Consider the following 26,227-nt stretch of genomic DNA (forward strand, 5'->3'; position numbering starts at 1 on the left):
ACATCCATGCTAATCTGCAAAATAATAACCTAAAAAACCTCAAATCACCTTATCTTAAAAGTTTGGTTCAGAACACAACCCTTTAAGAGAATCTGCCCTCCCACATAAAGACTACAATTCAAATCTGTAAAGAGGTTTGTAGCCAGGGAAAGGGAATATAATTTTCAATATATGATAGAAGGATACATTTAGATTATTCTCACATGCATAAAGTAACTAATCATATTTCAGTAGGTTATCATATAAATAAATGTGCACAGTTCTGTACAAGGTTATTATAAATGGCTTGATTAGACTGAGGACAAGGAACCTTCATTTCATACACCTCGATACACTAACTTTCTGCAGTATATGGACACCCTTCTCCAATTTCATGCTTAATGTTCTGTGTTAGTGTCATGAAAAACATGAATTTATATTTCTAATACTATTTTTTGTTTTGCCTTGTAAATTATTTTGATCTAAATCAGAATGTTCCATCTAGACTTCATATAAACTCAGAATGGTGACACACGGTAAGAAATAGGCATTCAGCAGTAAAGAAAAACAGCATATGCTTGTCTTACACTATGTAGAAGTACCTATATCACTCTAACTTTCATTAGAATGTTAACATAGATTTCTCCTAGCAAATGTACGAAGTTGAAGCAAAAAAATAATTTTTATTTCAATTTTAAAAGATTTGGAAACAATGCTCTCATTAAAAGCTATGCTCCTTAGAGGAAAGTAACTGGAAATTAGAGAAGATTCCCTTTCATGCAAACCTGCTATATGAAGGAAGAGCAAAGAGAAAAGCCTTTCTCTCTTTGAAGGAAATACAAATTAATTGAAAAACATTACAAGCATTATGTAAATAAACCCAAGAGATTTAAAGCTTCTGTAACATAGCAAATACATAAATTGTTTCACAAGACACAGATGTCAAAAGGCACTGTTCTACCATATCTATCGATGTTACTCTCCAAACTGCTACTGAAAAGGCAAAACAAAATCCTTTAGAAATAATTAAATAATAATATTTGAAATAGCAGTACATAATTCAGTTTAATATTTTTCTTCAATGTTTCAAAGTATTTTTACTTCTGAACAAGCAAACCATACCAAAAAAAAAAAAAAACTATAGGATTTTTGGTGAGGACTAAGGACCGTTAAAATGGAATGTGTATTTTATATTTTTTTCTGAGAACAATATGATCTATATTAACGGCCATATGTAGGAGGCTTCCTCCCCTAAAAACAATTATATTCTTTAGGTGTAAACATAACCATGTGTCCAAGGACACAGGTAGCTGAAAAAACAGTTCTCTGATTGGCAGACAAAACTTACAGGAATATGAATAATATTAGTCATGTAAATTACTTGGAGGACGAGATTTTTATTAAAAAATACAGCATCTTTTAAAAGCAAAACTGTAAGTATAAATACAGAAAATGCTAGGTTACGTAAAGAAGCTGATATAAAATCAGGTGCACACACTTTACATTGCTGGCCAGCTCTCTTTTCATGGATAAGAAACAACCACATAAAAGCAGCAAGATTCTTGACAAGCAACTGCATAGAAGGAAGTTAAATAGCTCTGCATAGACTTAGTGTATACATGTCTGTGTGCATACATACAACAACAGATGTACCTTGCACAAATTGCATCAGGAATACACTATACACCTGGAACACACACACAGACATGCATAGATAGGTACGTATTTGAACTTGAAACTTGCTGTGCATTGACAGGATTTCCACGTAAAATGCAAATACATAAAACAAAACCACACATACAGATATGACTGAATGCATGTATGATTACCTAACCGAAGTCTAAAAGTAAAAGAGGATACACAAAATGTAAAAGAACATGTAATAAGTGGAATGTCAAGCAGCTGCGACTGTTGGTGTCATCCCTGCGCTATCAAACATACATATGAGTATGACTGGAGACAGAGAGGCTAAATATTTCACTGTCAGAGCATGTCGAGAAATGCAATTCATTTCTCTCTCATGTGCTTTAGGACAATGACAATTTAATACAAGGCCAGTGGATGTAAAAGAGATAAAAACTGAACAAACTGGCCTGGCATAATCACAGATTTCCTCTAGAGAGCTTGGTAGCATGAGGCTCATATGCACTTGTAACAGATCAACATTTTATTGTTTCTTCCCTCCATGAATTTGCTATGAAGAAGAATTCATAGAAAAGCTTATCTTCTAGACAGAGGCTACTTTAAGCTTCAATAGAAGCAAGAGTTCCTCCCTTTTTTCTTCCCCCCCTACTTCTCCTATGCATTTCACTTAGGTTAAGTAAAAAAATAATTATTTCAGATACTTCCTTGAAAGGTTCAAGTAAGTATCTTTTTTATTCCTACTAACACTTCCACAGGGGTGCAAGCAACCTCCCTGCAGGTCAAGGGTCAGTCCTTTAAAAACATTCTGTAACATGAATAATCATGTCACTTATAAATAATTCATATTTTTATGCCATAATCTTTCTATCATAATTTTGCTCTGTAACATCCAGAACTAGCAGCATAGCATATGGACTGACATATCTGTGAGAATAGACATATCATACTTTCTAGCTACTCTAGCAAAGTAGGCTTCAAGTATTGTTAAATATTATCATAGACAAGTTACCTTCTGTATTTGATGAATAGCACCATGTATTTGAAATTAATTGCAAAAGTAGGGTTGGCTAATGAGGCGGCCCTTATCTTTTCTCAGCAGTGCAAGCACAAGTATTTTTCTGCTGGCTCAATATTTTTTAAATGCCCAAAGTGCTATTAACTAAGTTGAAATCTGATTAAAATACGAACGCTAAAATATTCACAACAGCTAATGCAGCTACACACACACACAAAAAAAAAAGGGAAAAGATGAAGCAAATTCTTATCTCTTTTCTTATCATTAAGCATGTGTTTTGAAAAATAATAATTAAATAAATTGTTCCCTACAGATTCTCCCAGTTGTTTTGCTTCCCATTAGCATCTTTGAAAACAGTTTGTTAAGACAATAGTTATTCTTTGTTATGGAACTATGGGGATGGTGCCCTTCTCTCTGCCTCTGTTTAAAAACAAATTTGTGGGAAATGTTAAAGCTTAAAGAATGTTAGAAAAAGGACAGCGTGCCTTCAGAAAAAAAAAAAGGGGGGGGGGGGGGAAGTACAGGAAAAATGATCAGCCATTCAAAAGAATTAATGGATATCCACAAGGGCTTTGCTAATAACACGGGTTAATTACCGCTGCAACGCACCAGGCTCAGTAAATAAAAGAACACAACCATAAACACATTAAAATGAGCAACCATCGCTAGAAGAGGGGCAAACCCCAGTAAATGAAAAGCTGTCAGACGGACATTTCAGCACAAAACCTTTATACTTTCTGCAGGATTTCAAAACTTGCCAGCAGTCTATCAAAACCCAAAAAAGCAAAGAACTACAACCAGAAAAGGAGAAGGAAGAACGGCCCAAGGCCTGCCTGCTGCCCAAGGGGAGCACACAGGCAGGGTCGGTTCGCTCACCCACACTTGGGGGCTGGCTTCACGACACAGAGCTGAGTGCCACGTTACACGCCGGGGACGCGTACACAGGCCTGGAGACTTTTGACTTTAATATTATCTTTGGGTTTTACTTCTTAATAACAACTGTAAATAGCTATCTAATAAGATGAATGCATGAGGTTAAAGATCTCCACAGCCTGAAGAGACCGTGGAGTGGAATCAAGTGCTGCTTCCCACTTCACAAAGAAGCGTTCTGCAGTCCACCCCTTTCCTCCCTTTACAAATGAAAGACGCTTCTGAAAAAATCTTCAGGCATTATAAGCTATGCCAAAACGTTTTAAAGAAGAGTGAAACTGACGAACTCTTTCACATGCTTAGCCTATAATCACCGTGCGCACACACACAAATACATATATTTACATGCTGCTGCATGCGAGCATACACACACACACACTCATATTCATCCTTACACAAACAACCCAGACAGACTCACTGGGTAACTCCGCAGCCCCTTCCCACATTGCAACATGAGAACGGTTAGGAAAATACAAGTATGTATACTGACCATCATCATCGCACCGAACTATCCACATGATGTGACGCTTATGTCCACTTTTTAAATGTTACAGCCATTCTACACAATCTTTTTTTCTGGTCATCTGCGTATTTTATCAGTTGCACTGTAAGATGAAAATCTGTGTGCACTCTAACAGCTGAATTTGTTTCACATTTAAACGCTGTTGCATGTTTTTAAATGTTCAAAGTAGGGAAACTGCTGAGGGTTCAAATTAATGAAACACACTGAGCCACAAAGGGCAAATGCACATAGTGCACAGAAGCTTTCTGGAGTTACAAATCTCCTCAGTTTTCTATGTTTGGCATTCAGAGATCATGTTTAAATTTACTAAACTAGTCTGGTTCTCCCCACCCCACCCCCCCCGCAGCCTTTTTTGGAGTGTTTCAATTGCCTTTCCTTCTTCCAACAGCTGTGACAACTGTTAAAACAGTCAGTAAAATTAAGTCCGCTCTATAATCCTTTAGTCAACGTTACATTTTAATCAGAGGTTGAAGGAGATTTCACGTTATGAACACACTGATTCATTTAGAATGATTAAACTGACACATATGTCAAAATGAGCAGCTATATTTATTGCATCTGTTAGCTTATTAACTATTAGTAATTATTAGTGTTATTGTTAGTGCTGAAAAAGCAAAAAGCCAAGGTTGCAGCTGGCTTTTAAGTTATTGCATTCTTTAACATGCTCTGCCTTAAAATCAAAGCATACCTAGTGGTGCACTCCCAAAATGTTCGGACAATTTTTAGCTTGAATCCTCTCTGCCCTCATCCATAACGTAAGAACTGTAGAAATTACTACATTTATTTTGCATATCCTTATGTGCACATGCATGTTACAAAATATAGTCAAAACACAATTACTATGAATATTAATTACATGTAAAACTCCGGGGTTTATTAATTGAGACAGAGAAGCAGATATGTTTCTGAACGTTACTTGTGTCCACTCAATCACACACGCCTCAAACCCCACGCTCAGACAATATATTGGGAGTGTTTTAAGATCACTTTTAATTGAGCCAAAGCGGAAGAAAAAAATTAGTTTGAATCTTGCACCAGAGCCAAAAAGACATGTGCCCCGATTTCATTTAAATGCATCTACTCTAAGAGGCTTATCTAAACTAATCATTCAAATTAGCTGTAAGAAGGTAAATTCAAGAAAGCTCCTTTGGGGGAGGGGGAGCAGGGGGGGAGCATACACACACACAAAAAGAAAAAGGAAAATCTCTTATCTTTGTATGTATTTTATAAAAAACACACCACTTAGTAGAAGCTGTGGAAACTGCGTTCTTACGTTTATGAAGCTATCTTACACTGTACAGCAGCTCACAGTGCACTGACCTATAAAGCACATCTGAGAGGACATCCTTACCTCTGTTTATTTTCTTTTTATTTCTCTCCAAACGTTACAGCGGGTTTCCCCTGCCTCCCCTTCCCCAAACTGTATTTCTGGGAGCCAGGCGATTTGTTACCGCCCGTATTATTTCACCAATACGCAATCACTGCAATTCACTTCGTCTCTGGCTTAATTACAAATAGCAGTGCAATATGCAGACAGTAAGGACAGCTAGTGGGCATCCACCTATAATACACTGTCACCTCTCAATACAGCCGTTCCACAGGCTGCGTCTAGGGCGATGCTGGCTGTGAGCTGGGTTTTTTTCGTCGGTGGTACCGTCTCGGCGTAATACGAAGGCACGGCTACGTAACGGCTCGACATAAAGAAAAACGAAGCGGTGACAGCTCCCGAGATATACTAATATTTAATCCCGGCTGCGGGCTGAAAGCAAGTTCGGGAGCCCCCCGCCAGCCCCAGAGCGCCGGGGCGCCGCGCTGGGCGCCGGGGCCGCTCCGCCAGGTAGCGGGGAAGTGCCAACCAAGAACTGCGGCTCCTTAAAAAGTATTTTGCTGCCTTTTGTGAGGAAAAGCCGGCGCCGAGGGCCACGCCGGGCGCCTGCAAAGTACAAAACGCCCCCTCCCCGGGTGGCTCAGGCTGCCCGTCCGGAGCGGCGCCCCCCGGCCGGGCGGCCGCCACCTCAGGGAGCGCGGCGGGCGGCCGCTGCCGGCCGTCGCCCCAGCGCCCCGCGGGGTCCCCCCCCGGCGCCGCCGGAGGGCCGGGGAGCCCGGCGCACCTGTCAGACTGCGAGCGCCGGGGCAGGCGGCGGGGCCGGGTGCTCCCCCGCCGACGGCACCGCTCCTCCGCCCCGCGGCCGGCCACCTCCCGCCCGCCCCCCCCCGGCGCGCAGCCGCCGCGCAGTGCCCCGCGCCGGGCCGGGCCCGCCGCGCCCGCACCGGCTGCCGCCCGCGGCCCCGGCACAGCGTTACCTGCAGCGGCGTCTAGGCGCCTGTCATGGTTTGGGGCAGGCGGCGGCGGTGGGGTGGGGGCGGGGAGCGGTACCTACTCTTCCTCGTAGTGCAGGGAGAGCGGCTCCGGCAGGCAAAGTTCTACCGAATCCATGTGCGCCCGGCGACCATTCTTCGTGCGCCCCCGCGGTAAATCAAAGTTTCCGTGGCCGAGCGCCGCGCACTTGGCACAGTGCTCTCCGGGCGCGGCGGCGGCGGCAGGCGCGGCCAGTTGGGACCAAAAGCTCGCCCCGCGCGCCTAATCAAGGACTTAAAGCCCCGCTCGGCGCTCATGAATATGAAGTAGGGCTTTACATATGCAGTCCCCCCGGCCCGGGGGCACGGCGGATTGGTGGGGCGGCGGCCAATCAGGCGCCGGGGGCGCCGGGGCGGCCCGGCGCGCGGGCCGCGCGGCAGGTAGAGGGGTGGGGACGGGGGAGCGGCCTGAGGCGGCGGCGGCGGCTGGGGCAGAGCCCGCGGACATGTCCGCGCTGCCGGCGGGCGGCCCGCTGGGGGCTGCCCGGCCCGGCCCGGCCCGAACTTCAGGGGCAGGCGCCCGGTGAAGGTGCCGAAGGACTGCGCCTAAGGGTCGAGGATGAAGTTCGCGCCGCCGTTGCCGGTTGCGGCGTTTTCGCCGGGCTCCCGGCGCGCGCGCCTGCCCGCCGCTTCCCTAACCCTTGGAACTGCTCGGCGCCGGGGGAAAAATAAATAATAATAACGCCAAGTGCAGCCTGCCGAAGCTTCTGGGTAACTCAACTTTTCATTGTCATCCGAGTTGCTGGGGGGGGGGGGTGGGGTGGAGGGGGTGAAGCTGGGATTTCATTACGTCTAATCTATAGCAATATATATGGATTACATAAATATATAAAATCTATATAAATACTTAGTTATCTATTTAACCATGAAAAGCCTTATTTCATATTTACTGAAAAAGGGCATGCGTTAGCGAACGAGCACTCAGCCCCATTCGGTAACCGCGTTGGGTGCAGCGGGGAGCGTGCGCAGGTATAGGGGTCACATACAGCTTAGCCACATCTACATATGGCCGTAGGTAAGGGGGGTGCCCCTGTCCCAGTGTTTAGATGTGTATATGTAGATACAGTAAAGAGAAACAAAAGCTCCAGAACTGATCACTTCCATCTGTAACTGTGGAGGGACTGTAGTGGGCTGGCTCACCCTGCCTCATTCGAGCAGGATAAGGGCTGCATCGGGAAATCGGGGAGCGTGCACAGACCTGCACAGTGTTGGGAGGGTTGGGTTTTTGTAAAGTAAATCTTACCGAACTAAAAGGGGGATAAACACATAGCCCGTATGTATGCTGCATAGGAAACGTCACCAAGCCCAATTCTAGCAAACCGCTGCTTAGAGCCAGCTCAGTTGCTCGTCACTGTCATATGAAAGGTCCCTGATTAAACTTGTTCCAAGAAAATGACCATACTCAAATTTAGAGAGACAGTTTGCACTGAAACACACACAAACACCCCATCGTGAAAGAATCAGTAATGCGTTAGTGAGCATTTTTTTCTCTCAAAAGCTACTATTTTTCCTTAATACCATAACTAATACGCCGTACTCTTTTTCCAGGTTCAAAGTGTTCCTACCCCTACCAGTGAATTCAAGCGTAGGCAATATTTCTGGCAAGAAAACAAAAAACCCCCAACAAACAAAACTGGAAAGCCCATAATTTTTTATAATTCAGCTCAGCTCTTACAAAATCTTTTGTGACTAGAGCCCTAACATGATGCAAATAGCAATCTTTTAGGATCAAAAAAAAAAAAAGTGCACACCCTCAGAATGCATTAATACCATTCAAAAAAATGAGAACGCAAATGCCCTCTCCAGATCTGTTTCACAGCATTTTAGCAAATAAATACAGCAACAGAACCTAGTTCCACAGTATCTACGTGCAATAGACATGTTTGTACATGTTTACAGCAGAGAGATTGTGGTGTTATGTATGTAACCTTATATGAAGACTGGGCCTCCTTCCTACAAACCCAGTATAAATACATGCAAGTTTAGGAATCAAAACTCACACAGCAAAACTATAGCTCAGACTACTGTATGAAAGCAGGTAGTAAAAGCTTAATTACCAATAAGCATTGTGCTGTCTGTATTGTTAGATGTGAACTCTGTAATTAAGATGTAAATTCACTTGTAAGCGGTGAATTAAAAAGCTCTGAAATGGAGAGTAAAATCCAAGTACTCTGCAGAAACATCAGAGACACACAAAAAAAAATAATTCAGTTTTTATCAAATTTTAAAATGAGAGGCATTTAATCACGTTACTGTATTAGAACGTCCTCTTTAAGTAGCCATTTGATAAATGTGGATTTTGGAATCAAATCAGAACTTGAATATGATGTCTTTATGTATAGGTATCTGTATTACTGTATAAACCCAAAATAGAGTTCCAACAAACTGATTTACATGTGCACATTGGCAAAACATGAAAATACAAATATATTGTTTGTACTGGATGTCTGAGTGTCTGTTTATAAACTTATACCCCAAATTGCTATTTTTCAATATTTTTATGGTAAAATGCCTTCAAATCTTTTCATGTGTATGTGTTTTCTTATTTGAAAATCGCCCATAATGAATCCCTATACACGAGTAATTCGATAAGGTCACTTTTCTGTATTAAGCACCCTGGAATACACCCTCCTTAAAATATGACAGCTAATCCATTTTGCAACTTGCCACAGCACAGGTTAGGCTTGATTTCTACTTTCATTCATTATCTCCTAAGATTATATAATTATATTCAGGGGCTGAAGCATGATAGTCTCTTTCCTTCTGTCATGGTCTGTCTTCCTGTAAGCCCTCCTTTTCACTTTCACATAGTTTCCGCTGCCTTGTTGGTTTGTCGTCCCCCACCCTCCTCTACACCCCCAAACACCACATTTTTCCTCTCCTTCTATGAACCATCACTCCCTTTCTATCAACCATCTTTCATCCAAGCAAGCGGCTCTCTTCCCTGCCGGTGCTGCTTCTCAGAGAACCAGAAATACACCGTGCTGTACTTTGCATGTTGATAAACAAAGCAGTTGGCTTCTTCCCCTGGGACTGAAAGTGTCACCTCCACCAGACTGGGGCCTGGAATTCCAACTACATTCTTGAACTTGGGTTTCACAGTTACTGATCAGTTTGGGGAAGGGGAAAAAAAGATAAGGAAGAGATTACAGCAGTAAATAACCTGGGGCTAAGCATATCTTCATTTTCTCAAGCTTTTCTGTAGAAACAAATACAAATAGCAGTAGTGGAAAGAAAAAAAAAAAGCAAAACAGGTATCAGTTTACTGAATTTTATCAGAGGGTATAGAATAAGAACATGCATGCAAGCACACATCTGTGCTAACTTATCAAAACGTACAGTGCAAAATCTTACCACAAGGAGTCTATACAAAACAGTGGCAATGGAATCCAAGGGGAAGGAAAAAGTCATCATGAGTGCCTGTACCAGTCAAGGGGCATTACTGAGCAGCACCTCCATTTCCACCATCTCTCTGTGCATGTAATTTTTCCTGTGTGCCGAACAGCGAGTACATCTTTAAGCATCTTCACATTTAAATCCTATAGACATTTCAAGGCATCCAAACAGCCAGATTCTTAAAACACAACTACCTCAGGGCAACTGAAGAAGTAAGATTCAGTGGCACTTCACAGAAGCTGCACAGTGCATTGTGTCAAATGTGTATTTACCAAAAGCAGCAACAGGATCAAGCCATCTGGGAAAGAGCAAGCATATGAAAGAGTCTGTTAGCCGCTGAGAATTTATTTGAAAATAAGTATACGGCTACTTTAGACAGAAATTTGCCATACACCATGGCACCTTGTTCATAGTCTAGCCAAAAAGTATATTGTTACAAGTTTGAAATAAATATCAAAGTCTCATCAAATACGTGATTTTCTCTTTATTCACAGTTGCTCTTTAAAGAAACACAAGAAACAGATGTGTTTATGCTACAGTGAGATCAACATTAGAACAATATTGTCGCTGTCTACTGGTCTTTTGCCTTTTGTGCTTTTCACCAGAAGGCACGTGGTGCATCCCTGGATATACCGCTAATGAGTTACAAAACCGAACGGTACGAAACTTCCAAATTCTGCTCACCTGTTTGTACATAGTTGGACAAACTGTAGCAGGTTATTACTTTAAAGCCATCTGCTATTTCAATTTGTATTTAGCATTAATTACTCCTCGCTTTGATCGTAGGAAAAAAAGCTCACATAACACAATCTCCGAATCCTCCTTAGAACTTTTCCACAGTGCATTTACAAATACACAGGGCAGGGCTTTTCGCTTTTGCTGCTACACTCTGTTCCAGCATATAAAAAATGTCCCCGTGAAATAACAGCAATTGCCTTACCATGTTACTGAACTACATTCAATTCATCTGGTCTCAAATAAATACTCCATATTTTCTCCTCGTTTTATTTTCAAGGGCATGGGCATGGGTATTTAAATGACTGCCTCCACTGATACAGAATAGAAACTGTTCACGTTGCTATAAATGAAAATTACTCTCTTGACGAAACACCTTTTCCAAAGCCGCTGACAAAAAGAGAAGAAAAAAAAAGAAAGGGAGCTGCACGCACATTGCCTGTCACCCACCAAAAAAGGTCTACTCCCTGAAGATAATTCAGGCACACGCTTCAATCTGGATATCTCGCTATTACCCCAAGCTCTTTTTTTAGTGTAAGTTTCTTCAGAGAAGCTGAAGTGCATTACTGTCTCAGACAGCCAAGGATAAGATGACTGAGGGAATTCAGTTGCTCTGTTTAATTAATACAGGATTATTTCACTTTCATTTTGTGAAGCTAATAATATGACTGGTGGAATGTCAGTAAAAATTAAATCATAAACTAGTGCAGTACCAAAGGGAAAACTTACTTTAGTTATGGAGTATTCCCAGCAGAAATCTTGAAAATCTTATACATATTTACACTGATAAAATACCACATGTACTTCGTGGGATACTGCAAGCTTTCTAGAATCCTTGTGGCATGTATTTACAGAGCAAGAGTTAACATTTTGAGATTATACATTAATAAATGAGTTGCAGTTATATTGTTTCTTGAATGTTAAGCACCACATACTAAACGCAGGAACACATTCAAGGTCAATGTCCTATTTTAGACCTTTTCAGCAGCTGTGATATTATGATAATCGTCCTTAAAATATTCCTATAGAAAGAGTAAATTAGCCATTTTCACTAGAAGGATTACGATAAACAACAAACCTGAAAAAGAACAAATTCAGATTCCCTGCCCCACCCCACACCCCACACCCCCAATACACATTGTTGTCCATTACTGTGATGGCTTACCCATCCAGGAATTTAAAGGCGGGGGGGAGGGGGGGCAATATCCACATTCTGCATTTACATTACTCTTTTTTTTTGAGGCCTCACCTATACAAAAGCACTTTCCTTAAAGAGCGCTTGTGCTTTCTGTTAGAACCATAACATCCCAGTTGACATCCCATTCTATCACCTATACTGCAGTGAAATGTAATATCCCACTAAATGAGAAGGGAAAGAAGAAAACTTCGCATCAGCAGCTATTCCTAAGCAAGGTTAGGGGTTTAGCTCCATCTAATTGAGGGATGAAACGTGTCCCTCAGTGGGTCTTTTCCCACTCTCCCACCAGCCAGTCTACCTGACTGCAAGCTCAAAATGCTAAAAACAGAAGAAGATGGAGCATCAATATTTCCCCAGTGAAAACACCAATAATCTTTACTGTGAGCTGACATGAACTGCTTGTTACACTGCCCTAGGATATCATGGCTCGAAGCGAGAGCGCGCACACACGCACAGAGCCACCAGCCATCCTCAAAGCTTTTGTGAAGTGTATTTGTGCATGTGCATGTCGCAGAGGCTCCTACGACATCTGACGTGGAGCTGGTACACCTGCTGTACAAGGCGCATCCTCCCTAGCCTGCCTTCCCCCCCTGCCCCGACTGTCCCAGCCTGTCTTCCATCACTCTTCTTCCTTTTGCTCCCCCTGCACTCCCTTCGCTCTGGCATTTTTATTATTAATGTTATTGCTATTATTACTGTCCAAGCATAAGCTGATCCACAGGGGAGCCTGTGTAATTTAACCCCTCAAGCACTAAATTCCTTCACATGTGCCAAAGACACAGGTTTGTTGTTGCCTCCAGCAATATCCCAGGAAGACGAGTGATGGCGGTGTCATATCATCACACAGCGACTTAATCTATTGCGACACCCAGGGAACGGGTAACTGAAGAGATTTACAGAACATGCTCTCTGACTGAATACAAAATGTTATCCCCTTTACCAACAAACTCAAGTCACACGAAACAATATGAAACAAATTTTGCCCTCTTACAGCTCATTGTTTCCATGACTGCTTTATCCATTCCTACGACTGCATCACTTGTCCCACTGTACGTCTTCCAGCTATACAACACTTTTTTCAACATTTTTGTTCTCCCTCCTTTGTTCTTCGTGTGTTCTCTGATTAACAAACAGTCAGATCATGTTGAACTGCCAAGTAACATAGCCTCAGAAATCTTTTATCCATACGCTAGATGATGAACCATCACTCACATCAGGGTTATCTCTACATGCTGTCTTTATGTTGTCTGACATCGAATGCATGCTTTCTAAACCAATAGATTAAAGGAGGTGCACTTTGTAAAGGTGCAAGTAACACTGAATTAAACACAGTTTACCTACAACAAATACCAACAAGCAGGGAAACATCTATTTTAAGTACTGAAAACCAAAAAAACCAACCTGCTTGTCAAGCAGGGACTTTCCACTAGGGTGTCCTACTTTTGTTATCCATAACTTTTAAGGAAGAATTCAATGTAATATAGAAATATCTAACTGTTCTCTCCAAAATCGAGGTGAGATTCTCCATTGCCTAACATTTCACTGACCTGGGAAGCAAGAATGTGGTGCAGAATTAATACTGGAGACAAACGAGACTACTGAAATGTCCTCAGTTCAAAATAACCTGACTATGCTGGTGAATCAGAGCTTTCACCACTGAAACAGTAAGAAGAAACTGGTAACAAAGGTTGAAGAGAGTTCACCTGTTCAAGAGTAAACAAATGCTCCCTCCCCATAAGGTACTAGCTACCCGAAGCTCATCTCTAGACATCCCAGATTGAAAGCAGGTCGAGATACCATAATGAAGGCCACAGAAATCTGCCCCTGTAGTATCAGAACTCTCATTTTTCTTTCTGTATACATGCCTTCTTTTAAATCCGTATGTCAGCTGACTAACTGCGCCCTTAGTATAGTAAGCTTTGTACAGAGGCATATTTAGACTCCAGGTCAAATCATTTCTTGGACGCATAAGTATGCATGTAAACCAAGCACAGGAATATGTTAAGCTCACCTTGTACTTTTCCCCAATCATCAATATGAAGAGACATAAAATAAAGGTTTTCATGGATATATAGCTCCCAGATGTACAACTGTACAGCTCCAGAAGTTTCAAAGAAACATGGAATTCACCAGCAAATGCTCTCTTCCCAGTTCCTACAGCTCCATCCACCTGAAAGTTAAAGATCTGGCGCCCTTAAAGCAAGCCTTTACAGAACGTACCAGGGTGCACCGAGATGCTGTTCACCACTCCCATACTCATTCCCCACTTAGCGGTAGGTGGACGGTCTAGACTACCAGTCAAAAGTATGTCAGTATACACCAATACAAGTGCAATGATCCTGCTATCTCTAGTAGACTCATACGCTAACATCTAACAGGATCATATTAATCTATTTCATACAATTCATAAGAATCACACATTAACAAAAATGCTCAGGTTACATTATTACAATGAATTATTTTTTTTTCTGGCTGTATTAGTACATATGATTAAATGAGACAATATAATTGTAACGACATCCTTCTGCAGCTGAAGCCTTCTATTGTCACCTATGTTTCTGTCCTACAACAGCTTCACTCCTATTGACCAGACAGTTAGCCCTATGCATTTATTCAATCTCAAATCAATAGAATTTAGCTCCGTGTATAACGGTTAAGATGTAAACATTATGCATACACTTTCTCGGTTTAATTCGCATACTTGCAAATTTGGATTTATATTCTAATTTACTTTTTAAGAAATGTGCAAATCTGTGTTCATATTATTATTTTTTCTCCCATAATTTCAAGTGTTGCATTTCCAGAAACTGAGCTTCACTTGCCTATGACAGAATTTTTCTGTCTTTCACAGATAAAAAAGGAAAAGCAAGAATTGTAATTATTTGATTCAAGTATGCTGAATAAAGCAATAAAACAGCAGTATGACTTTTAAGCAGATCCAGTCAGTATTTTCCTGCTAAAGTACTCACTCAAGGTGTGAATTGATCCAGAAAGTACAGCCTTTAGATTTTTTGACACTTGTATCACAAACAATTTGGTTCAATTACTATAGATGCATGTGTGTGCGCACCTATACTTAACAAACACACATACACACGTATTATATTATAGGCGGTTGGTTATCTACATATATCGACACACAAAAATTTGCAGTAAAAAAGTAAGCTGAATCAACACATGTATGCAGAAGTTAATGGCTCAGTCTTTCATGATAGTTGAAAGCGACTTCATGAATTTTGTCCCTCCAAAGTCCCCGCTTCTCTGCTTAAGGAGCTTCAGGTGAGCTGATTGGAAAGCACTTTAAAGTGCAGCGTTACATGCCTTACTACTTCTCACCTGCACCACACCAGATTTCATGTTCCTTTCTCAGACAAACACATTGAGTTGCACACACACACCCTTAAAGCATTGTAGAACAGATTCCTCATTACCCGCTTCCTGAAAGCACATCCACTTTTGTGCATCTAGAAAACAGATCTAATACTAGCACCATAATACGGTATCTTTACCGACCAGATAACCCAGAAAAATACAGTCACAACTTATCTGAGCACAAGTTCAAACAATACTACCCAACGAAATACTGATTTCCTAGGGAACACCCTCAACGTTACCTGCCTTGAACCCATCCAGGACTATGTCCAAAGCAGATGAAGTTTATAAGCATGAGGATGATGGCAGGGAGCTGTTACAGTGAGAAAATCTAAAGCAGTTTCTGCATGCAACCACGGCAATGTGACTGTTAAGAGACAGGCAAGAATTTCTCTAATATTGTCAGGGAAACAATAGGCTTAAAAAAAAATCGGAAAGGCTTTTAGAAATAAAATATCAAAAGGGAAAGTTGCAACTCTGTCTTCCTACTGACCTGTTTACTCTAACTTCAGATTATCTGCTCCTAAGGCATTAACATAAACTGCTCTATTCTTATTAAAGGCCGTATCTGTATTCTTTAGCACTGTTTGCATTTGGTACACATCTTTGCAGAATGCTAACTGTCTTTATTCAATAATGAATCTGGCAGAAAAACAAGAATCAGTTCTCTTTTAATGTTATTCTTCTAAATAAATTCTTTAAACCTGATTGAGTTAGATCCTCGAATCATGCTTTGGAAGATGCAACTCAGAGTTTCTGAATAAAGTGGAACACTTAAGCAAATCACACTTTTATTCTTCATCCACTGAGAAGCCTGAGATTTAAGATGAAAGAGCTGGGCTGCCTTTCTCTTTCCTTACCCTGCAAGGTCCCTTCATTTTCCCTGTTTTCCCAGTAGATTTACTTGTAAATCTGGTGACAGCCACATTTGAAGTCCTGAGGTCTGACTCCTGACCTCAGTTATGTTAGCCCTTCCCTGCTGAAGAACTACCCCTTGGATCACTGACTTGCTATTATTCTATGGTTAATAGACCTGAGCTGTGCAATATTTTTTTATCTGGCTACAGTCCTATCTCTAAATTCTCTATTTTGAATGAATACCGATTTTGTGACATGAAGTCTGCTATATAATGAAATGCAAACAATGAAAAGGCTAAATCAGTTTACAAAAAATCTATTTGTCAAACAGTGTGGAGATGCTCCCAATTTAGTCTGGGCAGTGCATGCAGCTCTTGATAAGGGAGTTAAAACCAAGCCGTTCCACTGCATAAAAATAAAAGCATCTGCAGGAGAGATGCATTTTCTTTCGGAGAATCTTCCCTATAACCTGTAGCTAATTATATTTAAAAAAATAAAAAATAAATAACCCCTCCTTGGATTCTGCAGGAATTTTCCAACAGCCAGGAGCACTGTTAGAGTAGGTAACAGCAAAAGCTTCCCCAGCGCAGTCCCCTTATGTCACATTTGCATTTCTATTCAGCTACATTGCCTGACAATGAAGCAAATGGGTCTGCCTTATCTGTACAATTCTGGACAACAGAGATTTCTAAGCCATACAAAGGAACGAGCTTAACATTCAGCACTCAACACCTCGCCATGCCCCCCCCCCCCCCCCCCCCCCCCAGCCCTGTGGGGAATGCAGGCACACAAACACCTGTCCACACCAAAACCTGAGACCCTCACATGCCACCTGAAAAGGAACCGGTTACACAAACACAAATAAAATAAAATAAAAAGCTATCGAGACTTTTAAGGAGCGTGCCAGCCTCGAGGAAGAAAATAGTCCCGACTCTGAAGATTTCCAGGCTTTGTTTGGACTATAACAGGGAAGTAAAGGAGTGTCCCTGGAATGTAAAAGTAGATAGTATCTACCCAACCAGCTGTGAGTCCTGCTGTCCCTTTTAGGCTGGTATTTAATACAGCAGATGAAATCTAGAGATCCCTTTATCAGGCAACTTTCATATCACCCTAGTTTTCATTAGAAAACCTTTAGCAGCTAGGCTGGCTAACTCGTGCCATTTCATCACAGTATGAGGAAATTTCCTGCTAATTCCTTCAAAATTAATATTGTCTCATTTAAAAGTTAGAAATGACACAAAAAACCCTGCACGAGCTGAAACCTCCAGATCAAACTTGTGTTATGACAGGACTTAAGCCAGTTATAATACAGGCTAGGGCTTTAAAAGCAAGAAAAAAAATTACAGTGACACAGTTCTATAGACACTTTGGCTTTAGTCTGGCTTTCCGGGAGAGAGATAGATATAGATGTATGTACACCTATCTGTCATCTTGGCCTTCTCCCTTGCTCTCAGATGCTCGGGGTAACAAAACAGGCTTTGTGCTCACAACCTGGAGTTCAAGAAACTTCACTGCAGAGGGATTTATCCACGTGGGGTTTGTACATACAGCAGTAATCCGGGGTAGCAAGCATGGAGAGGGGCGTGGGAGGCTGTCCGTCTTCTGTCCTGCTTCGTATATCCTAAAGCACAATCCACGTTTTACATAGCGCACTGCATTTTACATTGCTAGCTTCTACTTTAATTGTCCTGAACTTCCAGGTAAGGTTATTCTTTGCTGCTGAACAAATGCTGAATTTCTCCCTAGAGGTGGTTGCAATGAGTAGTGATTCTCTATCTTTTTCTCACTCACACAGTTTTGAAGATTTACAGGCATGAATATCATCACGTTAACATAAAATGATATTATTATTGCCAAAAAACAAGGCAGTTAAGCACAGAGACAGTGAGGAATGCAAAACGCTTACTTGGATTCAAAGGAAAAACAAAGCTTCTTAAAGCGGCCCATTGTTTTTAATTTTACGAATACCTATGCTTCAAAAGCTGCTGTTGTTGTTGCCTTTGTGTGAGTTGGAGCAAGAGGTTAGAGTACATTCTGCCTCACCAAGTGCTAGTAAGAGAACATTTTATTATTCTTAGCACTGAAAATGGCCTTATTGCCGAGAAGGCATGAAACTACCAATTGCCCTGGTATAGTACCTCCTAAAGCACTGCAGATCCCTCAAATGCTGTCAAGGTGACAGACTACCTTTACCCTAAACCATGCAGGCAAATGAGCAAACTTCATACAAGGAACATGCATGTGGTGCAGTACAGGGCAAAATTTAGTCCTTAAACTTGCTGCGATAAAAATAAAAAACACAGACGAAATTAAATAATTGCTACTAATGTGTCAATATTTTAAAGAAAAAATTCTAGACTGTAGTGAGTGTTAGAGATATTACGAGATATCACACACTACTACACTGTTGGAACTACTTCTGTCTGTTGATTTTATTAAAAAGAACCCCAACTAGTACAGATGGAAGAGAGATATGGTAGGTGGATAGTTAAGAAGAAAAGTAACCAAGGAAAACATTTTCCACAGATTGGTCCAAGGTCTGCTTTAATCTCAAGTCAGGTCATCTAATAGGCTTACGTAGCTATCCAAATGAAAATAACCCCTTACCTCTGCCCTCGCGTTTACACGCGAGGACAGAAGTTGTAGAGTACACCTTGCTGACTGCACACCTGCTTTGTGCCCGTGTACTGCATGTTGAAAATACCCATCATGACAATTTTTACAAGCCTGTCCCTTCTGGAGTAGCGTAAGCAACACAGCTGACCCAGAAGGATTAGAGGAGAAATTCAGCTAATTAATGAGCCCTTGCAAGCAAAACATCCTTTCTTCTGCTCTTTGGGGTATTTACAAGGTCAGCTGTTTTGGGGTTCCCCCCCCCGCCCCCAGCATCAGGTCAGACTCACTCACCTGTGAACATACACAGGATTTGCACGACAATAGTGGCCACACAAATTTCAGTTGTCCCCACTCTCACGACAAACAACACGGGATATTTTTGTCTGATTCCCGAAGTAAAGGAAGAACTAGTCAGGCCAATTCAGCTTTCTCAAAACACACTTCTCTAATGTTACTCTGCTCTTGCATGGGTATCAGTTTAGAATTACAAACACTATTATTTCCCATTTAAGAAAATATTCTGGAACACAACTTCAACTATTCTGGAAGGCAGCACCGTTCCCCATCCTGCCCTGCTGTCTTTCTGATGATCGCTTTTCTGAGCGTCACATGGCACAGTTTTCTTCCATCTGCCAGGGAAGTTTCTCAAAAAGTATACCAACTTCAGGAAATGAGGAATCTGAATAGGAGGCATGTTCAGATAGAATTCAGAAAAACGATCCGCTCACCTCATCTGTTTCTCTAGCAGTATGTGCACTGTTACTATCCAATGGCCTCTTTGGTAATAAACTTGTCCCACCTCCCATCTGCTCTTCTTGCTGGCCTCCTGCCACTTCAGCCTCAGTCCTTTCCTGTCTTCAAGATGTCATTCAACTTCGCTTGCTCCCCTACCCATTTGTTTCTCTTTCCAAGTGAGATCAAGCATACATCTTTCTATGTCTCCCGCTCCAGCCTTTAACTTCTGCTCCATCTTTTTAGTAAGTGTCTATGTTTCTGCTCCATTTATCATAGTTGGCAGTATGCACTATGCAGGTGTCAAGGAAACCAAGAGAGAGTTCACTATTCATGATATTGCCTTTTCAGCCTTCTTGTGGCTTGCCATTGAGTGTCAGCTCCTTAACACTAAGCTATATGTTGAGAAGAATGTGTATCAGTTAAAAGACAAATTACTTTAAGCCAATACAAGGGCATATAAAGAAACAAGGCTGCTTTAAAGTTAGATTTTTTCAGCCTCACTCTGATCCTCTTGCTAGATTGTTTTTCTTTTTATTTGCTCATTACCTGAGTTTATATGTCACCTCTGCAGCATTTTTCCTTCCTGGCTAAAAATAAGCATACAAGACATTGCATCATGTTGGACGTAACATGCACGCAGACCTCTGCAAACACGAATGCCTGATGCTTGACCTCAGTAAGTGCTTCCTTTTCACATCGATACAGACTTGTGTTTCACCAAATATAATCCAGCTCACAAAAAGAGACGTCTTTGGCTCAGCAGGCCAGAAGTCACGACTAAACCAGACATACCTAGCTGCCTTCCTGCAAGGACTGAGCAAAAGCCCACCCATCCCCTCTGCTGCCTTGAGCGGGGAGGAGGCACAGCCTCCCCTGAGGCTGGGTGCCACAGACCTGCGTGCCTGCTACCCGGCAAGGCCTATTGTTTTTAAGGACAACACTAAACTCCACAAACATACAATAAACGGCAAGCCACATTCATATCCTGGAAAACTGGTTTAATTGACCGTTGACACCTGAAACTTCCCCATACCTATAATACTTCAATGCAACGCAGGCAATTAAAAGCAACTGCAGCATTAAATGCTCAAGTCCACTTGCAGCTACTGCTTCAAAATTTGAGACAGAGGGGGGTGGGAGCGTGTTTTGTTTTGTTTTCTTTGAAAATACCTTTTATTCCAGCATTTCAAGTACAATGAAATGTCACTTCATAAACAGCAGAGTAGGAATAACTTCACTATTAGATGAATCCAGTTTAGCAGAGACAGAGAGCTGACTTCATTAGAATTCACAAAATGCACATATGACAAGGGGTTTCAGGACAGACAGTTCTTTAGACACGCACAGTTTAGAGATATGATGAAAGAAGGGAAAGAACTGACCACTGAGGCAACTAGGAGTTGTAGTTGTTTCTGCATTACTTAGTGGTTTTTATTGTTCTAGCGCTTTTTGAAATATATGATGTAGCTTCAATTATTTTGCAAAAAGCCAAGTACAAAAGTTTCCATACAAAGATTTTTTTACTCATGATACACAGTCAAGCTTGACTGTATTGGATTTATATTGTAATATACAGTCCAGTTTAAGTTCAAACTTGACAAATTACTTCTACGGTAGAAGTGCACACATCCAACATGAACACAATTTACTACTTTTTATTTTATGTGGCAAAGAGAAGAGGATAGACACCCCTTATTATCCTTCATTTCTGAACACTTCTGTCCAGGCCACCTTCCTGTTTTTACCCATCATTAGTGTGACAACAGAGGTAGAATTTTGCTTACAGTAAAACAGACGGTCTCCAGTTTCTGGCCCAGAGAAGCATCATCTAATGCATAGTTCAAAAATTTCTTTTTTCATTATCAGTGCCATGCATTCTTTAAAACAAGCCTGCAAAATGGTTCTGTGACTGGCAGAGCCCCATCTCACAACTTCTCACATCTTTCACGTTAATTGCTGCGGAAGCACAAAGGACTATTCACGTAAATACAAATATAAAACTAAAATTAAGGGCCTAACAAAAAAATTAGTTTATCGCCTGCAAACTTTCTCAGGGCAGTAAAGTTTCATACTTCTGCAACACAGTAAATATTATGTTGCAATTTGAAATTCAAATCTGAACATTTAGACAAACCATTTGCTGGCATTTCCCTCTTTTGCTAGAAGGCAATAAAACATATTCTAGTCCTGTGATCAACTGTATCCTTTCATGTTATTCAGAGACCACTACACAAAGTCCTCATGTAAAGAAAACAGTAGAATATAAAATTGCTTTAAAACCCGTAACCTATTTTCTGTTATTGTTATACCACCTGAAAAAAAAAATCCACGCCTACAGAAGGTCAACAGCATGCAGTGGGTCAAGGTTATGGCTGGAAAGGCAGAAGAACTGCAGGATAACTACACACTGGGAATGGGTAACACAACTTAGTGGGCCACACACATGGTGTATTACAAGCAACCGCAGATTACAATGATATAATGAAGGGATGCCTCTCGTACCCTGAAAGACAAGGACAGCACAAGACAATGACCCATCCAATTATCTCTACTCTTATTTTATTCCTCATCCTTCAGTCAACTATCTCAAGCATGGGAAGCACCCTCTTAAATCAATCCTACGCTCATTCCATTTATCCCTTCATAGGTATGCTGATTTCATTCCGGTCCACTCGGTGTCTGGCATGACAGAGAAGAACAAATTAATGTGAGCATAAAAGTCTAGTAGGCTCCATCTGTAAGGAGCTACCATGTATTTTCCTTGTTGCATCCCCTCCCCTTCACCAAAGTGCCGTTAACAAGCCTCTGTGGCAAAAAAAAAAAACCAACACAAAACCACCAACCAAACACAAAAAGCCCAAGCCTATTTAGTGCCACCACCCGCAATGGGGCAATCCACACCCTGTTGACCACCACTCCATCCTTGTTTGCCTTGTCTCTCTGGTTCGACAAGTCTGTGCTGATGGCACCTGTTAAAGCTGCTTCAACTAAGCTGTTCTGCATTTGTCTGGCTGGATTTGGACTTCCCGGATCCCTGACTGAATACAAAGTGATTTGAAAAAAACAGTGTTTGGCAACAAGCACAGTGGGGAGTACACTGTGTGTTGGTATACAAGAGCACAATGTGTTCTTCATAACATCACTGAGGGAGCATGCTGCTCGAATCTCTCTGCTGTCGAGATCAAAATGGTCTCCTTTGTTGTCAGCTGTTTAATAGCAGCTGTTTAATGTAATTCCAAATGATCTGCTTGAATGAAGTTGTCATTCTTGCAGTTCACTTTAATGTAGTAAAAAAACCCCAACACCAAACGCACGGCTTGGCCATGTTATTCTTCTATTGTTCTTCTGAAAAGTTGCACCCTCTTACATTTCTGCTAGCCTATCAAAATAATAAAAGTCTCGTTTCTCAAAATAAAATACGAATTTGAGAAAAATAAGGCGAAGGATCAAATACATATTTCAAAACACTTTCAGACACTTGAGAACAGTTTGATTAAAAATGTCTTTGCTACTAAAAAATTACACACAGAAAGAAGTGAACTTGTCCACAAACACGTGAGCAAAAAGAATATCTATTTCTATAGGTAATTTCAAGACATTTTCCCCTAGTGAGGGTTACAATTTATTTTATTGCATTTCATAAAGCAAAAAAAGTTGTAGCAGAACGTTGACATAATGAAAAAAACATATGTACTCTTCTGCTGAAGCAGTTTAGCTTATAGGAATAGGCGTTTATAACGTGCGTGGGTTTTGTTAAAAATCTGTTTGATACCGAGAGTGATAATAAGGACCATAATCTGTAAAAATATTTGCAGTTCTCTGATGAACAATAGAGGGCACTAATGCTTCTAATCTGGCAAACGCATCACGCGCCAGACAGACAAAATAGCCGTGGTACTCGTAGCACACAAACACATCATCTATGCTAAATACGTAGATAGTAGAGAGAGGATTTCTGTCTCTCAGAAAAGTTCTTTTTGTCCTTTAAACTTCCTTTTTTTTTTTTTTTTTGCCTGCAGAAAGTAGGATGTGATAATAACACGCTAATACTCGCAGCCTTTCAAAGTGTTATTTTCTTTTGTTCATTGAACAAAGCAGACGCAACTTTTCCTCATACAAATCCCTCTTCTGTGTACTTTCTCACCACATTCTTCTCTGTTTACCTATAGCTCTGCACAGTAGTTCAAGGTAAAGCAATTCCACCGATAAATGCAGAAGCCAAAGGATGCTTAACATGTGCATTACCTATGTTCCCAGCAAGCTAACGTAGAAATACTGGCTATAAGCATCAGCAATTGAGCGATACGGGGTACCACCTGAAAGCTCCGAGTCAGAAGGGCTTACCGGGGCATCTCATCCCACTAGAGCATTTCAAGCAGTTTCACCTCGCTCTGAAAAGATGCAGTTACTGAAGGTGGTACTTTCAATACACCTCAAGAAGATAAAAACTTTGTTAGAACTGCTAGCAGCTGAACACTACCTTATTTAAATGCTCACCAGTGTCCCTCATTGCTATTCAAAGAAACGTTTATTTCTCAGCCTCCGAGATTGAAACTTTGGCAAGAGCGACTTAAATACCAAACACCAACCAACAGATTGTTGCTAACGTTGTGAAAAATTGGTAAATGCTCTTTGATTAATTCAGAGTAAGTGTTATCTGGAGAAACATAACCAATACTAATATTCTGGTGCACCAATTTCAGCACATATTTTAAATGAAAAATGAAATATGTCCCTGTATGCACTGCAGACAGCAAAGTCTTTGGTGAATTGTATGGCTTAATTTCTGACTCCTCAATTTCAGAAGTGATGAAACACTTCAGAAGTGATGAAAAACATCAGCTTTTCAAAGATATCAAACTCTAGCAGCTCTTATGATATTAGCATCTTGTCTGAGTCAAGTGATACTGCTTTAAGGCCAGGTTAGTAGTAGCTAGGCTCAAACCTGAAGGCTGGACTCAAGTTACTTCCACCACAAAGGCAAGATACACACAATTAGAGAAAATAAAGTCCTGTCCTGATCAGTACAAAATACAGTGAAATATGAAATACCCTCCAATCTGGAACTTTTAAAGACTTCTTGGCCGCAGATCCAAGATAGTCAATGCAAGTACTAGACATTCTTTATTTGACTATACTGAAAAGGTCAAAAGCCCAGACACTATTAATCCAACCCTCATTGGAGTTTTCTGACATCAGATTATTCCCTAACTTCAAAGTGGTTTGTGCTGTTTGGTTCGTTTCTTTTTTGTTTTCTAAATATGAACCCAAGACAAGCATTCTGCCTTTTGTATCTTTATTTTTTGTGCCATGAACAGACTGGCCTTTGCATGTTTCTCCATTTCTTTCAAGCAGCCACAACAGCCATTGCAAACTAACAGGTAAAATACAAACCCTGCTATGAGAGATTATCATTCCAATTCAGCATATTATATGAAGTGCTATCACACTGATGACACTCAATTGTGTCCTGTTGACTATCTTGAGAGGCAGGTAACAGCCAGACACAAACAGTGTCTGTGATCCTGCCCAACACAAAAGGAAACATTCTGGCCGTGGAGACAGACATATACTTGCTTATTCTTATGCTAAAAGTGTAAACAGGAGACAGAGCCATGGATACTAAGACATTTTGTATACAACAAAACTGCAGTAGGCCAACAGGCACAGAAATACAGACAGATAACACTTATGTGGAGCACGTGAAAAAGAAGAAACATTTTAAAATAGAATGAAGACAGGAGCCTTTGATGGGCTATATTTTAAAGAATTATTTTGAGCAACTCATTGCTGTTTTATCATAGAAGCTCTATATGAACATTAAACCTATAGACAAAAAAAAAAAGAGAAAAATTATTGCATACAAATTCAAGTTTCTACCACCTGTCCATAGATGATAAATTTTCCTTGCCTAGCCTTCAGCAGCTCAGCAATGACCACTACCTCTGCTCTCACCCTTACGTCAGACTCTGCTGTCTTGCAGTCATTGCTTGGAGCCCTTACCTAGGTCAAAAGCTCTGCTGGCTTTTGCGTTCCTCTTTCCCCCTAAGTCATAACTATTCTTCAAAAGTAAGTTTATCACAGAACTGCTGGATATGTAAAACTGTAGACTCCCAAGATTTTGAAGGACACATGGTATGACTTGTCCCTGCTACCTGACCCCACCTCTGAATTTTTCCCAAGGTGCTGGCCACCATATTAAAATACTGATTGCCCTGCCTGGCTGCCATCTCAGTGACTGTCTCAACATGATTTTCCTGTCATTGTCCACGTTAGACAATACTGTATGCAAAGTGATCCACATCGCATCTCAACACAGGTATTAGAATTTATTCGTTCCCAAACCACAGTTTTTATTTGAGGGATACTTATAATGACAGTGGGCCAGATTTTGTTACTAGTTACATCACTAAATCTGGACTCGAAAGGGTTTACTGCAATAGAGTTAGAATGGACTCATACCAGCACAAAACTAATCTAGAGACTAATGAAATAAGAAAGGATCTTTATCATACAATGATTCCAGCAAGGTCATTTTTATTCTTTTCCTTTTATTATTGACCTGCCTGGAACAATAACCAACATAGCTTGGAAATGCATTAGGCAGTATTTGAACTATGGTTATGCACAACTGCTTAGACACTAGCAACTTCCAGGAAACATCTACAGTCCTAGAAAATGTACATATATCACCCACAAAATGATTTTTACAGAACTTTTAGACCATCTTTATTACTGCAGGAAATACTATAGATGCTGTTTCTTGCACTTTCTTCACACTCATCCTTCAAATTTTTCTGCAACTAATTATTTGATCTCTGTCCTGGGTCTTTAATGAAAGGGACTACGTTAATAGCCCACTAGAGAT

General features: G+C 41.0%; 1 protein-coding gene across 32 annotated transcripts in view; it reads right to left on the minus strand.

Annotated features, from left to right (window-relative positions):
- The window catches only part of ESRRG (estrogen related receptor gamma), a 406,664-nt gene that overhangs the window by 158,848 nt on the left and 221,589 nt on the right, over positions 1–26,227 (minus strand). The window contains exon 1 of one of the 32 annotated variants that reach the window (XM_055816306.1): positions 9,804–9,825. The exons of 29 other annotated variants lie outside the window; for them this stretch is intronic. Coding sequence is in view for 1 of the 3 variants with exons in the window: in XM_027788548.2 (XP_027644349.1) it covers positions 6,473–6,528 (56 nt within the window). In the remaining 2 variants the exon portion in view is untranslated. Of the gene's footprint in view, positions 1–6,395; positions 6,415–6,472; positions 6,667–9,803; positions 9,826–26,227 lie in introns of those variants that run through there. 2 more of the 32 variants (XM_027788548.2, XM_055816309.1) reach the window with 2 other exon arrangements.

This window comes from Falco peregrinus, chromosome 11, assembly GCF_023634155.1.
Source record: "Falco peregrinus isolate bFalPer1 chromosome 11, bFalPer1.pri, whole genome shotgun sequence".
NCBI classification, from domain to species: Eukaryota; Metazoa; Chordata; class Aves; order Falconiformes; family Falconidae; genus Falco; species Falco peregrinus.